The sequence below is a fragment of the Hydractinia symbiolongicarpus genome, chromosome 4, assembly GCF_029227915.1.
Source record: "Hydractinia symbiolongicarpus strain clone_291-10 chromosome 4, HSymV2.1, whole genome shotgun sequence".
NCBI lineage: Eukaryota > Metazoa > Cnidaria > Hydrozoa > Anthoathecata > Hydractiniidae > Hydractinia > Hydractinia symbiolongicarpus.
The window spans coordinates 21,334,234-21,349,171 of record NC_079878.1 but is presented as its reverse complement, the minus strand read 5'-3'; the positions used below and the strand labels follow the sequence as shown (position 1 = coordinate 21,349,171).

The window sequence follows — 14,938 nt, the reverse complement described above, 5'->3', positions numbered from 1 at the left end:
TGCGAGATGCGAAAACACAAAATTTTAGGATTTTGATTTCTCATATTGCTACAAATAACGAATAATAGTTTGATATAAAACTTATTTATCAAGACGTCTACTATAGCGAGTCAAAAAAAATAAAAAAATAGCGAATTCATGGAAAATACCTTTCGCAAGGAATAACTCCAGCGAATGAACTTTTCAATGATTTTTCGCAACGGAACTAAGGTTTTGAAATAGCGTATGAAATCTATATTATAATGCCCGTATACGTCTGTCTCTCTGTCACGCAAAATGGTAGCTTAGCTGCGCAATAGCGAGAAGCACGCAATGCGGTATAAAAAGGACGAGCGAACCCGTTAGCCCGTGATTTTTCACGGGCTAACGAGTAGTTACTACAAAATGCCAATAACAATAATGAGGATAAAAGTGATGTTTACAACGCTAAACTTCAGGCCCAAGGTCGCGAAAGTTTTTTGCCAGGTAAATGTAGAGGTGATTTCTGATTTAAACAATGAATTCCCCATGTACGGTAGTCTGACATTTCTATTACGGTGGATGAAGCAAGTAGTTTAAATACGAGGTTGAGCGAATGAACCATAATAAAAGAAACAAATCCTCTGCTAAAACTTGCACGCGGGATCCGTAAAGGTGCGAAAATTCTTAATTTGCATTACCGTGATTATTACGCAAAAGAAAGATTAGTGTTCATTTATTTCATGCAAATTTAAATTATAAGTGTGAATGTATTTATGTCCATGATCAAAAAAATAATCTGAAACCAACAAAACACTACCTACCTAAAGTGCATTAATTTTCGCGCGAATTTATTTTCACGGATGACGCTTTTTAGATTTCTCAGGCGGATTAAAATTTAAGGACAAATCAAAGTTGTTTTACCTAGGAGATTTTACGTACCTTTTTTGACCAGTTATGCGCAGGTTATATTTCACGAAAAGCGCTAAAATCCACGAATATTATTTCTCGCAAAAATTAATCTTCTCAAGGTAACAATATAGAGTTTACATTTAAACAATGTTGTTTCTGAGGTGCTTTTAAGGTGTGATAGCTTTTTAGCGTGTAAATCTACTGCAAATCTACTGCTTAATCAACCATTTAAAGAACTCTCCCACAGCACGGAAAATAAGTACTTAGATAGATCATCAAATTGATGACGACACAATGAAAAAAAAATATCCCCCGACAATGTGCTACCTAATGTTAATAAAAATAATAATTTGAATATTTAAAATTAGCTATTTACATTTTTGTTTCCACTGTAGAATGAAGTGTTTTCTGCAAGTTTTCTGCCGATCCCCTCATTAGAGAAGTTTTGGCAACTGGAACACCATTGTCACTTTCTTCACCGCCGTTGATAAGCGGCGTTTTGTCATTGTTTTTAGTATATTCTATTAATTCTTTTTCAATATAACGTAAGTTTTTTGAATTTCCCTCTGCAGAGGTGAGAGAAATTTTAATGTTTCCTGGGATATCAGTTTCGTCTACGCCACGGTTTCCTTTTGGTGACGCTGTCATGGCAACAGGTGATATAGCAGGTGAAACATTGTCAATATCAATCGCTGAAATCATTTTTTTATCCAATTGGATGTTTATGTCGTCGATTTTAGCGATTGGTGCTTGCTTGTTCGATGATACTTTCGGTTCCGGTGATATTACTGATATGTTTAATGAGGGCGGCGGAGTTGTGGTTCGATAAATTTTCGGAGGTAAATTCGCTAATTTTACTAAAAAGAAGTTTTAAAATAAGACACCTAAAAGTCAAAGGCTAAATTGGAAGAATAAGAAAAAAACCTTACTTTGACCCCTGTAAGTTGAATTTTTTGGATTGACTGGTGACAAGATATCAAACGTTGCTTCCGCTTTAGTTGACAAGTCAATTAAGTTTAACAGTGACTGTGTACTCTAAAAAATAGAAAATCTTTACAATCTGGAATCTATTGAACAGACTCCACTTTTTTGATGATTTATACAACCTTCTTACCAGGATCCCAGCAGAACACAACGTGTAAGTTGCTTTTTGATGTAGTTCTCTTAACACTGTAACTGCGTCTTCCATCAATCCATTATAACTACAAGAAATTTATAGCTATTAAACTAAAAGACAGAATCCCACTTATCACTCGACCCGACGTTTACGCGTTGTCGATAGATATTATTTGGGAGAGAAATCTTTGATCCCTCCATTCTTTGTAGCAAAGAGAATTATCTGTCATTTACAGTCACTTTTTGCGTTTGTCTCGTTTGGGGATTGGCCTTAACTTGAAGTTCTTGATAAAATTTGCGTCAATTTATGTATTTTTCTAAAATTTAAAATAATTCCCTTTAAAATTATTTACGTTTCATATAATAAAGATTATCATTTTTTTCTAGTTTCAATATATTTTTAAATTCAGGGTATAGTATTAATTTTTAAACCGCCACACAGGAGCTTAGCAGTAGTTACAGTCTTACCTAATAAAATGAAGTGATATGACCATCTCATTGATCACGTGGTAATTTAAATTGACTTTTGGGTAACTCTGCAGTAATTTAATGTGCTCCTTTGAAATATGTTTGTAGTCTGACTCCACATATTTGTAGCCACATTTACTCAACCTAAAAATATGAAATATACAAAATAAAAATAAAGATCGGCGTATAGATCAGCTACCTTTTTTTAGAACTTTTGGGCTATGAAGATTAGCGGGAAAGTTTGGAAAAAGTCAACAGGAAGAGTTTCTCCGAGTTTAGTTAAATAAACGTCTAAATCTAAGGAAGCAAATACACAGCGACAAGGAAAACAAAAAACAAGAAATAATTCTTTCAGGTTTTTCAAATTATCCTATTTCTGTATCAACTCTGCGACAGAAAAGAGCAATTGTAGTGTATTTTTGAAGCAAATCACCTTTCGTTGATTTCCACAAAGAACCGGCCTTTTTAAATAAATAAATAACTTGCATAAGTCAAGACCTACATACACCACTTAGGTTTATATACCTGCATATCATGTTACAGTGTGAAATCAGTGATGCAGGAGAAAAACAGGATATATAAACATTGTATTGATGGAGAACAGTTTTTGTAACCAATGACCTGTAAAATCAAGGAGCACAGTTTTAAATTGATTTTTAGAAATTTAAAAGAAAAATTCACACTTTAATATGATGGCAACAACAGCGAAAAACGCTAACCTGTAACCAGCAGGAATTCTGTCTAGATATTTATTTGGACCTTGTACAGGAATAGGTATGTCAGACTTCTCATGCTGACTCAGCGCATTTTCAGTCAACGTTAGTGTGCTCCCGAACGACGTATATGGCTGAAAAAAGGGACGAAACATGGCGTTTAGATTTAAAACAATATCAAACAGTCAGCCAAAATAATTACAAGTCTAAAGTATCAAAACAAACCTCAAGCTTAAAACAAAATAATTTTTTACCTCGTGATAAACTGAGGCTTTTGACAGTGTGGGTATACAAAATGATCTAGCTGCTTCATTGTTTTCTTGTACGACCTGTAGACAAAAAATCACTATGATGTACAAGTATTAGGAGGAAGTATAAGATCCTGCTTTTGGGAAGATATCGTGAGAAATGTTTACCTCATTGTAAATTAGAAGCAGGAGCACTTCAATTTTACTTACGTTCTGCAAATAAAAGTAAAATCACATGGACAAATTATTAATTAACAAAATCAACAAAATTAAAAAAATGACAACAACAAAAACAACAACAACAACAACAACAACAAAACTAAATCACATGGTCAAATTATCATGTATATACAACTAAGTTTCTGTTACTTGATTCTGTGACTTAGAAATTACATTTTTAATAAAAACTATAGCATGATATTCCACAACATATGATATCCCACTATTCACCCTACAAGTTTGGCTCACCAAAATCATACCTCTGTTGACTTAAAATGCAAAGTACTGATAGGATTCAATTTCAGTTGGGAAAAAGTTGAAAAGTTGATAACTCACCCATTTCACTTTTCTTGACAGACAACTATAATACGCCCATAGTAGTGCTGGTATAAACTGCATGCAGAATACGACGCAGTCTTGTTGCTGTGTTGAGTAAATGTTGAATAATGCCTCACATACACAGTCTGCAACCTATGATAGAATATATTTTTGATTTATGCATAACATAATTTTTGCAGAGGGGATAATCAAGACAATAGCTATCACAAATGTAACATGTAATAACTGGTTTAGGGTGACTGGACATAGGTATAGATATAGAGTCAGGGGACATCCAACTAAAGTAACCGAAACGCAAAATAAGAGCTACATTTTGTTAATAGTTCAGAAATTATTTATTTCTTTTCTATTACGATATTTTAGGACTATATTCATAGACACAAATCTCTGACTCCAATCTCTGGTAAGACCTTGAATAAATGATCCCGAAAAATGAACTTCTTAGAATAGAAAATTTTTTGTGAGTTAGCATAGTTTTTGGCAATAATTGCAGAATTCATTTTCCAGCTTTTTTCTGTTTCTGGTGAAACATTGTGCTTTACTGAAAAAAGAAAAGAAGAAAATTAGTAAAGGACAATAAATAAGACTTCAAGATGAGAAATATCCCTAAATCTTTGAGGGGTGTGGTTGTACAGGGTACCATGTGTATTACACAAATGTAAATATTTTTACATAAGTATATATACAAAGTTGAAAATTATACAACTGCCATTTTTTGGAACTACTAATAAAGTAGAAAAAAGTTACATACAGTGGATGCATGATTGTTTTCAATAATATCAAACAGTTCCTTAATCAATTCTTCATCTGAGCTGAATCCTTGAACTGCTGTCAGCAATTCTAACCTTTCTTTATTCTAAAATATATATAAATCAATTGCTTAATAAAATAAGTAGAATTATTGTTGCTGAATCATTTTTCTGTTTTTTATGACAACAGAACAAAAAAATGTTTGACCAGAGCAGCAGCTAAAACATCAGATTGAAAGTAATCACTTCATTATTTTATATAGTAAATGATCAACTTAATTTAAATCTTGGCGTAAATTAATGATATGATAAAAATGTGAACTTAAAAAAACTGCAATGAACGTGTAAAACCGTATTTGTGGCATCCTCCTCAACCTGATGTTAATCACATACCTTTACTATGTTCAGAAACTCATTAGGAGATGTCATAATGTTATTTCTTCAAATCATTTATTGTATTTTACCTAAACAGTAAAATGTATATTATTACATACACCCAAATTAATAAATTAGAAAGCACAACTATGGGGTGCATGCACATGACATGTTTGATGGCAAAATTTTGCCACTGTTGCAAAACAAAAAAAAATCCCAACAAAATTAACAAGGAGTAATTTATTTCAAGTTAGTTGTTACATAAATACATAAAAGTGTAAAAAAGGTTTTCTTTTAATATATTTATGGATTTAATAAAAAGTAATCCCTCAGGTATGGCTCTGAGAATACATGTTCACCACTACCAGTTGTTTATCACATGATACAGAACTTGGTTAATGTTCACCAGATGTGTCAAAAATGGCCACCTAGTTGTTCACTTTGTTTTTAGGGCTGACTTCTTGTTTCGTTTCTTAAAGGCACTTATAGAGAGCTGTTAAGTTTTCTAACAGAAATATTTTATTTTTGTGAAAAAAGGGGAGTCTGAAAATACATACATACAGGGGAGGGATATGCAAAAAATAAAGTTGAGTGATAAATGGGGAGGAGGGAGGTCAAAATGGCAAATAATTATCTCTTCAACTGTTCGTCAAAATCAATATTTCAAGCTCTATACAATGTAAGCAATGGGTTGAAAAAAATTTTTGTATTGCCAACGTCATTAAAATTAATAAACTTCCTTAGTTTTTCTGTTCTTCTGCTTGATGGGATCTTTCCACAGGTCTTTTTTAACACTGCTTTTAACACTTAGCCTTAAAAGTCTGTAAAAATTTATTTTCTCTCTGAAACATATCCTGATTCTGTAGAGACTTACATGACCTTGAGTTGTGATGTCAGTGGCGAAACAAGTTTTTAAACTTTCACTACTAATCATAAACAAGTTATAAGTTCGGTATTAAACGTTGCACATAAATGTTTATATGTTCATATAATGTATTTAAAAATGGACCTAATGGCCTTAAGCAACCATATTATACTTCAAGATGAATGAATATTTGTGTAAAGAAAAGAAAGTATCAGCAGCAGCAATGAAGCATGCTTCTGAATTTTATTTCCACATGTTCAGCTGTTCAAAAGTTTCTTTTTTAAAAAAAAAACCATGTGTTTGTTAAATAATAAAGCAAATTGAATATTATTTGAACATTGTGAAACATATTTCAATACATTCCTGGTAGTATACACACAAAATGAAATGCAGTAAATGCTAACAGTACATGGTATCAGTACAGGTTCCACTCAAAAGTTGACCTCGATTTTCCTGACATTATTTAGCTTTGACATTTTCAAATTTTCTTGTAAAACAAGTATGATAAATTTAATTGATCGGTTGGTTGTAAGCTCAGGTTGTGCATCATTCGGTGATATCTTGTTGGTACATGTTAGTAGAAAGGTTATGTAGCAAGGAGAACATAGGCCTTGCCCTTGTGGTATTTTGCAATGAGATAGTATCCTTGCCTCATCTACTACATGTCCTAGAGGGATAGCATCGAATCAATAGGGCAACCGGTAGAGCAATTGCCCGTCAAGCGAGAGGTTGTGGGTTCAAGTCTTACTTGATCCATTATCTTGGGAAGAAAATATCGTGCATGTTTAATTATACAAATATATCTCACATATGCAGCGATGTTCCTATAACATCAACTGAGTATGTATTTCCAGATTTAGATTCTGAAAACTTTAGAAAAACTATTTTGACATTCTGGTCAAAACGTATATAGTATACATACGTTTTAAATAAAATTGAACGAGTAGAATGCGCTTGTCGTAACACCCTCCACCGTTATGAATTTATAATATATAATTTTAATGCTGCAAAAAACTTTAAATATTGTCAACTAAACTATAAAAAGTAAAGATTTTGCACTTATGGATTTCGATTTTCTTATAAGCCAGTGCGAAAAACATTAAAAGAATATTAAGACTTTTATAAAAATAATTTCCTGTTTTTTATTATTTTAAATAGGAGGTGAATAATTTGCTGTATAAATTTCCAAACAGTGCAAGTATAACTTGCTGTATAACTTTCAAAACAACACAAGAATAATTCTTGCTGTATAACTTTTAGAAGAAAGTTTTTGAGCATGCATTTATTTTTATCTTTTTCACCTCAACAGCTACTTATTATACTATACACCTTGACACCATAGAAACAAGGCTAGGCTGGAAACAACGAAGGAAGTGGCAATGCTTTTTTAGTAAGTATATACACATAAGTAAATGGTTATGTAATCAACGTAATAAATACTAACACTACTTAAACTTCCATTATTTTTGTTATTTTTTTATTAAACCAAAATGCGCCATTATTTTTGCTCTTCATACAAATGCAGAGATTTACCATGAACAAAGAATCAACTGCAAGTGGTCCGGGCCATCCATGAAAAATTCTTTGGTTACCTTAACCCACTGATAGCCTTAAAATGGTGCTGACTGAAAAAAATTTGGGTCAGGGGGACATGAAAATTCTTTTTCTCAGATCTTTTTTACCGACCTCCAAAATAATTTTACATAAATCGTCGACTGAATTTATTTTTTTGCTGTTGTTGTTATGCTTGAGGTATACTCACACGAAATACCCAGGGTGGTTTACAGATGTCTTGTGCAACACCAATAGAGTATGCGTACTACTCTTCCACTATGTTATCTTAAGTGGTTTTGACTAGGTTTGAGAAACGTGAACAACTCAGAAAAACTGTTAGTCACTGTATTACATCACGTATTGGACAAAATTTTGCTTTGATGGGAGTTTTTAGGAAATTTTATTGTCTGGAAAGAGGACCAAAAAGATAATTTCCCCGCCTGCCTGACAAGAGTTTTTTTTTTACTTGGGTTACGGCAAGCAAACAATTTCTTAGAGGTGGCCCCATGGAACTGAAGAGAAACAGATCAAAATTCTCAATTGAACATTATTTGAGTTTTCCGAGAGTCACTAGTTCACACATAGCACAAAACTTGACAAAAAACATATATATATTTACAAAGTTTGTAAATAGGCTTCATTTGATACAACTTGATCAATTAATATATAGCTATAGTAAAGACACAGAGTTGTGTAATACTTTAAGGGGTTGTCTCTTTTGTGATCAAGTCAATGATATCAAGAGCGCTATTTTTCAGGAATAATTTAGACCAATTCAAGAATAATTCAGGAGAGTTGCAAACAAGTATTTTATTCAGATTTCCGAACTAGCTATAGCTAGTTGTTTTCAGAAAGTTTAAAGAATCCAGTTGCTTAACGTCTTTTTGATGGTAATATTTTTCACAAACACTTTTGAAATTTTTAAATAGAACACACTGTTGTGGTGGTGCATTGCTATATATTAGCTAGTTAGAATTCAAATAAATACCTCTCTGTCCTTAGATTTAAAGGATAACTAGCTCTTTCTAAAGTTTAAAAAGAGCAAAATACAGTCGTTAATATTCCAAACATGGAGGACAGTCAGTAGAAACCCATCACAATGAACCCGCCATTATTAGATTGCGATTTGAGTTGCCGTTCTCGGAACGTTGTCTCTCCTACGTTCACCGTGTACGATGTCGGGCTTTTTTGCGCCGCAACAACCTGTAAAAAATCATCGGGGTTTTGTTGCTGACACACCCAGCGTTTTATAAGCTTTCACACAGTACTTTCCCCAGTTTGTGGTTATTTGTCTACAAAAATTGTTAAACTTCATAAAATATAACGCAGTAACGCATTCAGAGAAAAACTTTGGAGACGAGGGTGCTTACATCTCGACATGACTGATTCGCCAAATGCATTTTTGGACCTCATAAAAAATGTCTGCGCGAAGATTAATCAATCCTTAAAGCTAATATTCGAATATTATGCCGAATATTTGCAACATCCGTTACTAGCTGCTAGAGCTAATCAGCAAAGTAGTTGTTTGTAATCAATAATATTGAAATAAAATCCAAGGAGGGAACAACACGAGGCGATCCACTTTACCACTGTTTGATTTCAGTAATTATTGCACCAGATGTTGGTTTTTACTGAAAATATAGCAGGAGTTAAAGTAAAGAGCCAAATACTGTAAAATTAACAAAGAAGCTGCGTATTGAATCTATTCCAGAATCTCATAGATCTCCGCTTGAAGCCTTTGTTGCTTGCCGCCTAATTCCGTTAAACAAACTCCTGGTTTACGACCAATTGGTTTTGGTGAGGTGCTTCGCAGAATAGTGGGAAAGATTGTGACGAACATATCTAGAAATGACGTAATTAAAGCAGCAGGTTCGTTACAGGTTTGTGCTGGTCAAAATGCTGGTGTTGAAGCAGCAGCCGTCCATGCGAAGCATGATATTTTCGACAACGATGATACTGAGGCTGTTCTTCTAATCAATGCTGAGGATGCGTTTAACTAAATTAATAGAAAGGTAATGCTGCATAACATTTCGAAGTTATGCCCAATGATTGCTACGTTCATCAACAACTGTTATGCTGTACCTGCACGTTTATTCGTGATAGGCGGAAAGGAGATTCTTTCGAGGGAAGGCACCACACAGGGTGATCCAACGTCAATGGCTTCATATGCTATTGGAATCATACCATTGTTGAAAGCACTTTTCAACAGTACACGTTCGAATGAACAAACGCTGAAAAAGGTTGCATACGCTGATGATTTTATTGTCGCTGGGTAACTTTACGAAAATAAAGAATTTTGGTCGAAAATCGTTGACATTGGTTCGAAATACGGCTACTTCCCGAAAGCGACTAAATCCAATCTAATTGTGAAACAAGAGTATCTACTTAATGCTGAACAAGTCGTTGCAGATTCAAATATTTTGGTGACATTGACTGATCAACGTCATCTCAGTGCAGTCATTGGTAGTCAGTTTTACAAGATTGAATATGTAACAGCAAAGTTGCCAGTTTAGTTGAGCAGCTTAAACTTCTCTCAAATATTGCTGAACTAGAACCTCAATCATCTTATTTTGCGTTTGTAACCGGTTTTAAAGCTAAATTGACATTTCTTTTCCGGACCGTTCCTGGCATCAAAAATTTACTTCAACAGATAGAGACAATCGTCAGAAACGAATTCATACCTGCGATAACTGGTGGTCATCTATGCTCCGAAAACGAAAGGCTTTTGCTATCGCTTTCCACACGAATTGGTGGATTGAATTTCACGATTTTTCCTGACGACGCACAAGTACAATTCAACAATTCGAGAATGATCAAAAAATTTCTTGTCGACTGTATCAAAGAGCAAGACATTGACGTTATCTACGATGTTGGACAAACAAAAATATGGAGTCATGTACTGGACAAAAGTCACGCTATAGAGTGTCGTGTTGCGTAGTAGAGTGTCGAGGTGCAATATAGATCCCAAGGTCGCGAGGCGTAGTATAGGTGGACGCGAGGCGAAATAGAGAGTCGCGAGGCGTAATAGTGAGACGCGTATGTAATAATAGAGAGATGCGAGGCGTAATAGAAGGACGCGATGCGTAACAGAAGGACGCGTTGCGTGATGGAAAGACGCGCAAACAAGGGCGACGCGGCGTGTAGGAAGAGGGGACGCGTACTTTCGCGCCATTTGCCTTGGTTACCCGTGAATAAATTTCGAATTTTTTCAATTGACTGGCAAATTAATCAAGACAAAACACGAAAGAAAAAGTAAGTTTTTGTAGCAGCTGGGCTGACCGTTCTCTCTGATTTTTTCTCTCCTGTTTTTTTAATTTCTGCTGTATTATAGTTATATTCTGATAAATTGTGAGAAGTTGCTAATTCATAAGTATGTGTAGTAGTGAAGGGAAGCAATGTAGGGCAACGACGACATTTGTCAACACAGGTATAGCTGGCACCCCCCCCCCTCCTCATATATATTTTCTCATTAAAATTTGTAATGGGCTAGCTATACTATTGCTATAAATAATGGATTATATTATTTGCCCTAGCAACTTTTACTTCCTTTTTTCCTTCCCTTGTATACACCACCAATCAACCCCCCTCCCCCTGCAACGAGAAGTGTGCCGATAAGCCGAAAAATGTTATTACACTGCTTGCATGCTATTCTGTTATAAGCAATGTGCTGTTTTTGTATTAATATTGTGTTTTGTATCACCATGTGATTACAATGTTTTGATAGGTAAACAGGGCAGCTTATAAAACAGAACGTAGGACTACGACTGGTAGTTAAATGGAACTGTGCGGTGCATATGCATGTGTACAACAACACTGTCAACAGGTGTATTGTAATGATGGCAAATTTCTCAAGTTTTGGTTTTCTTCAAGTGACACTGCACCCATTTTCAAGAATTTTAAATAATGCAGCAAATATGTACAATGTTCTTATTCGATTTTCCTTTAAGGATATTCTTAAGACATTTTTAAATTTTTGTCTTACTATCGTGAATATTTATCGGCATGGTTGTAATTTTCAAAACTTTCAAGCTAAATTGTATGTGATGTTTTAGGAATTAAAAATTGATTCAGCATGCAGAAAGTGAAAGACGCTATAGACAGACTGAATAATGCATTGGATGGTCTGTCATCATCAACAACAAGTACTCAAAATAATCCAAATCAGAACATCTTCCAGAGTCCAAACTCACATCCAAGTCCAAACTTACATCCAAGTCCACAACATCAGAGAATTCTACAAGATTTCAAGTAGGTTGATATTTTTAAGAGTTGTGAATTTCTGCTCCCAGCATGATCATTGCCTCCTTTGTATCTTTTCGATAAGTTTCAATAATCATCTCTCCAGGAGTACTGCTCACAGGCATTATGCTGATTGTGACTATTGAATTTTTTCGTGCCTTTGTACCTTTTTATAACATTTTTCATTTTTTTGATTTTGTTCAACTTTAATTTTTTTCTGTATACACTGAGTAGAAAGATTATTATGTTTGAGACAGATTTTTATTTTAATTCTTGTTCTGTTTCAGTAAGCAATTTCCAGCGTTGAATGCTGGTGGTAGCCGATATCGCCCACAAGCAAAGAAACCACGTCTCTCTAATAACTTCATTAAGGACACATGGACCCATAAATTCTGTGCACTGAGCTACAAAGATACATCAGTTTCACCTAATACACGTGAATTAATGGAGCTAAACCAAGTTGGTCTCGGAATTGAAAAAGTTGTTTTTCCTTCCAAAACTGGAACACATGCTATGCTTCTGGAAGAGTTAACAAAAGCTTATCCAAAATTATCATCACAGAGTGGTGGCATTGAACTTCTGAGGGCTGAGAGTGGTGGAATAAACCGACCATTGGTGTTGATACCACCAAGAAAAGATGGTTATTCTATCAGCTATTTAAAAAATTTAGTACCCGGTCACGCTGTAATATACATCAGACCAGTGCAGAGCGACTTACCAATGGAGGAACCAACTATGGATTCAGGTATTGAAGTTAACTGTGTACGATGTAATCAGAAATATCCGTTAAATGATTTAAGATTCCATCAAGCTTATTGTCAACTTGATGATGACATTTTTCCAGAGATGATAGACGATGAAGCTGGGCCATCGAATGAAAAAGAAGTAGGAAGTACTTCTCCCCATATCGATACTTTGTCGGCAATGTTTCCTCGAATCTCTAAAGCCACAATTCAGGACATTTTACGGAATACCAAATCTATCGATGTGGCAGCCAATATTTTGAGTGAGAAAAGTGCAAGTGAAAATATGTCTGACATGCTGCAAATTAAATGTGTAGATAAGGACATGTCTTTAAAAGAAATTCTCAATCAAATTACATCTCTTGCTTCAGAAAATGATACAATCACTTTGGAAATTGAACGTGACAATCTTTGGATGGAATCCTTGAGATTTTACAAAAGGAACCTTGTGAATTCTCAAGTTATGACCAAAAAATTGATCATTGAGTTTAAAGGAGAGGACGGCCTTGATGGTGGGGCAATGAAAACCGAATATTTCAACCTTTTGTTAGAAGAAGTTAAAAATCGTCTATTTGAAGGTGAAAATAACAGTTTGTTGCCTGTGAAAGACATCACAAAAGCTGTGCTTTTCAAAGTTGCTGGTATGATTATCGTACATTCATTGATTGCTGGTGTTGACACCGGCTTCCCAGTATTAGCAAAACCATACTTTTTACACATGTGTGGTAGAGATACCGACAGTTTGATTGAAAGTTTGAATAAAAGCCACATACCAGCAAATGCAACAACTGAAAATTTGATTGAATTGATTGAATCACTTGATCAATGTAAAACAAAGGACGATATAGACAAACTGCTTTACAAGGACAATCAGAAGCAAGATGTGTTTTGGTCACTTATTAATTCTGCGCATTGGCCTGCCGACAAGAATATTAACAAAGAAAATGTCCCATTACTGGTTCAACAACTCATTTTGAATGATGTGATATTGTCACGCCGAAACTCTTCAGACATGTTATTCGAAGGTTTGAGCTCGTGCAATTTCTTGAATACGATTCGGTGTCATTGGAAAGTTATGGATCAAATATTTTGTGCTGGTTATCGCATGATTGAGAGTAAAGAATTTATCAAATGTTTTAGTTTTGACGAACCAACTTCCTTCGTGGAGACACAGGCAAAGAAATTTTTTCTGTCGTTTATTGAAAAAAGTGACAGTATGACATTGAGTAAAGTACTTGCCTTCTGTACTAGTCATACAGTTGTTCCACTGGATGGTATGAAAAATGAAATCAGAGTGAAATACATGTCGGATGATGAAAAAAACAGTATGTGCAAATCCTCTGCATGTTTAAAAATAATCTACCTACCTACAGTTCATTCTGTAGAAAAGGCGTTTCACAATATGTTGGCAACAGCTTTAGCATGTGAATCAAAGGGATTCGCAAATCCATGATAATTGTAAATTTTTAGGGGCACTAACGAGTTTATTTTTTTCCTTCAAGGTGATCGATTTTTAGCTTATGTTGTCATTGTTCTTATTATGTTGTCATTGAGAAAAAATGCCGATTTTTTTTCTTTTTCTTCCAAAATATGCCTCACTTCTATAAAACTGATTTTTTTTCTGGTGGGGGGGAATATAAAAATCCTGTCAGTCCTATGCAAGAATTCTTCCAGTGATATACATACTTTTAATGATCAGATTGATTATGATTAGTCTCGAATTTATGACTGACTTGTACGCTCCTTGAAGTCTATATATACTGCACATGCATTTATAAGTTCGTCTTTTTGTTGTTCTATTTTGTTTGTTTTCTAACTTTTATATGGAAAAGATGTATGGTTATAGTCGTGATCAAGTTACGCATTGCATTATCATTCAGCTGTGCTAACCAAGAAGATATTTTTCTTTTCTTTTTATTTCACAAGGGTTATGTTTGTTATTTTGTTCTTTATGTGAAAAAATGTTCTACTTATATACGGTCGACTCACTCAGAGAAAGTTATTTAAAAACAGAACTGTTATCGTTAAGTAACTTTTAAACATATTTCGAACATTTTGGAGGGAATTTCGTCTGGCATTTTTAGGATTTATTGTATGATTAAACAAACAAGTGGTTTTGTTGACATTTCGTGTACTTATGCAGTACTTTTATTTTTCAGAATATAACATGAATATACAACAATTGAGTCCAGTTGATTTTATTAAGAATTCTGTTGTTGATACATTGAAACTAATCCAGTCGTTATTGTCATCCTTTGTTGACGCGAATACAGCAGATTTGGATTATCCTGTCTATAGACTTGATGAACTTTACAGCTTCTGCTCTAGAGCAGCTTTAGAGTATCCAGATGTTATAACCGAAAATGTACTGAGTAGTATTCATCAAGCATCAGTGATAATTCAATCAGTGAACAAAACTAGTAACGCGGAAACTGTACGG

The 14,938-nt window shown here is 34.4% G+C and overlaps 2 protein-coding genes across 2 annotated transcripts; one reads left to right on the top strand and one right to left on the bottom strand.

The window, feature by feature from the left end:
• Nucleotides 1–1,178: 1,178 nt before the first annotated feature.
• Nucleotides 1,179–8,569, bottom strand: LOC130641808 (hyccin-like). Its single transcript, XM_057448776.1, has 12 exons — nt 8,505–8,569; nt 5,116–5,186; nt 4,725–4,829; nt 3,971–4,105; nt 3,584–3,628; nt 3,422–3,496; nt 3,174–3,301; nt 2,980–3,075; nt 2,455–2,598; nt 1,985–2,072; nt 1,800–1,905; nt 1,179–1,727 (listed from the first exon to the last, which is right to left on the bottom strand). Exons 2-12 carry the CDS (start codon nt 5,149–5,151, stop codon nt 1,243–1,245), a joined length of 1,443 nt encoding a protein of 480 aa, XP_057304759.1. The 5' UTR covers nt 5,152–5,186; nt 8,505–8,569; the 3' UTR covers nt 1,179–1,242.
• Nucleotides 8,570–11,080: 2,511 nt separating this feature from the next.
• On the top strand, nt 11,081–14,684 carry LOC130641802 (uncharacterized). The gene is made up of 2 exons (XM_057448769.1): nt 11,081–11,764; nt 12,043–14,684. Exons 1-2 carry the CDS (start codon nt 11,589–11,591, stop codon nt 13,949–13,951), a joined length of 2,085 nt encoding a protein of 694 aa, XP_057304752.1. The 5' UTR covers nt 11,081–11,588; the 3' UTR covers nt 13,952–14,684.
• The last annotated feature ends 254 nt before the right edge of the window (nt 14,685–14,938 follow it).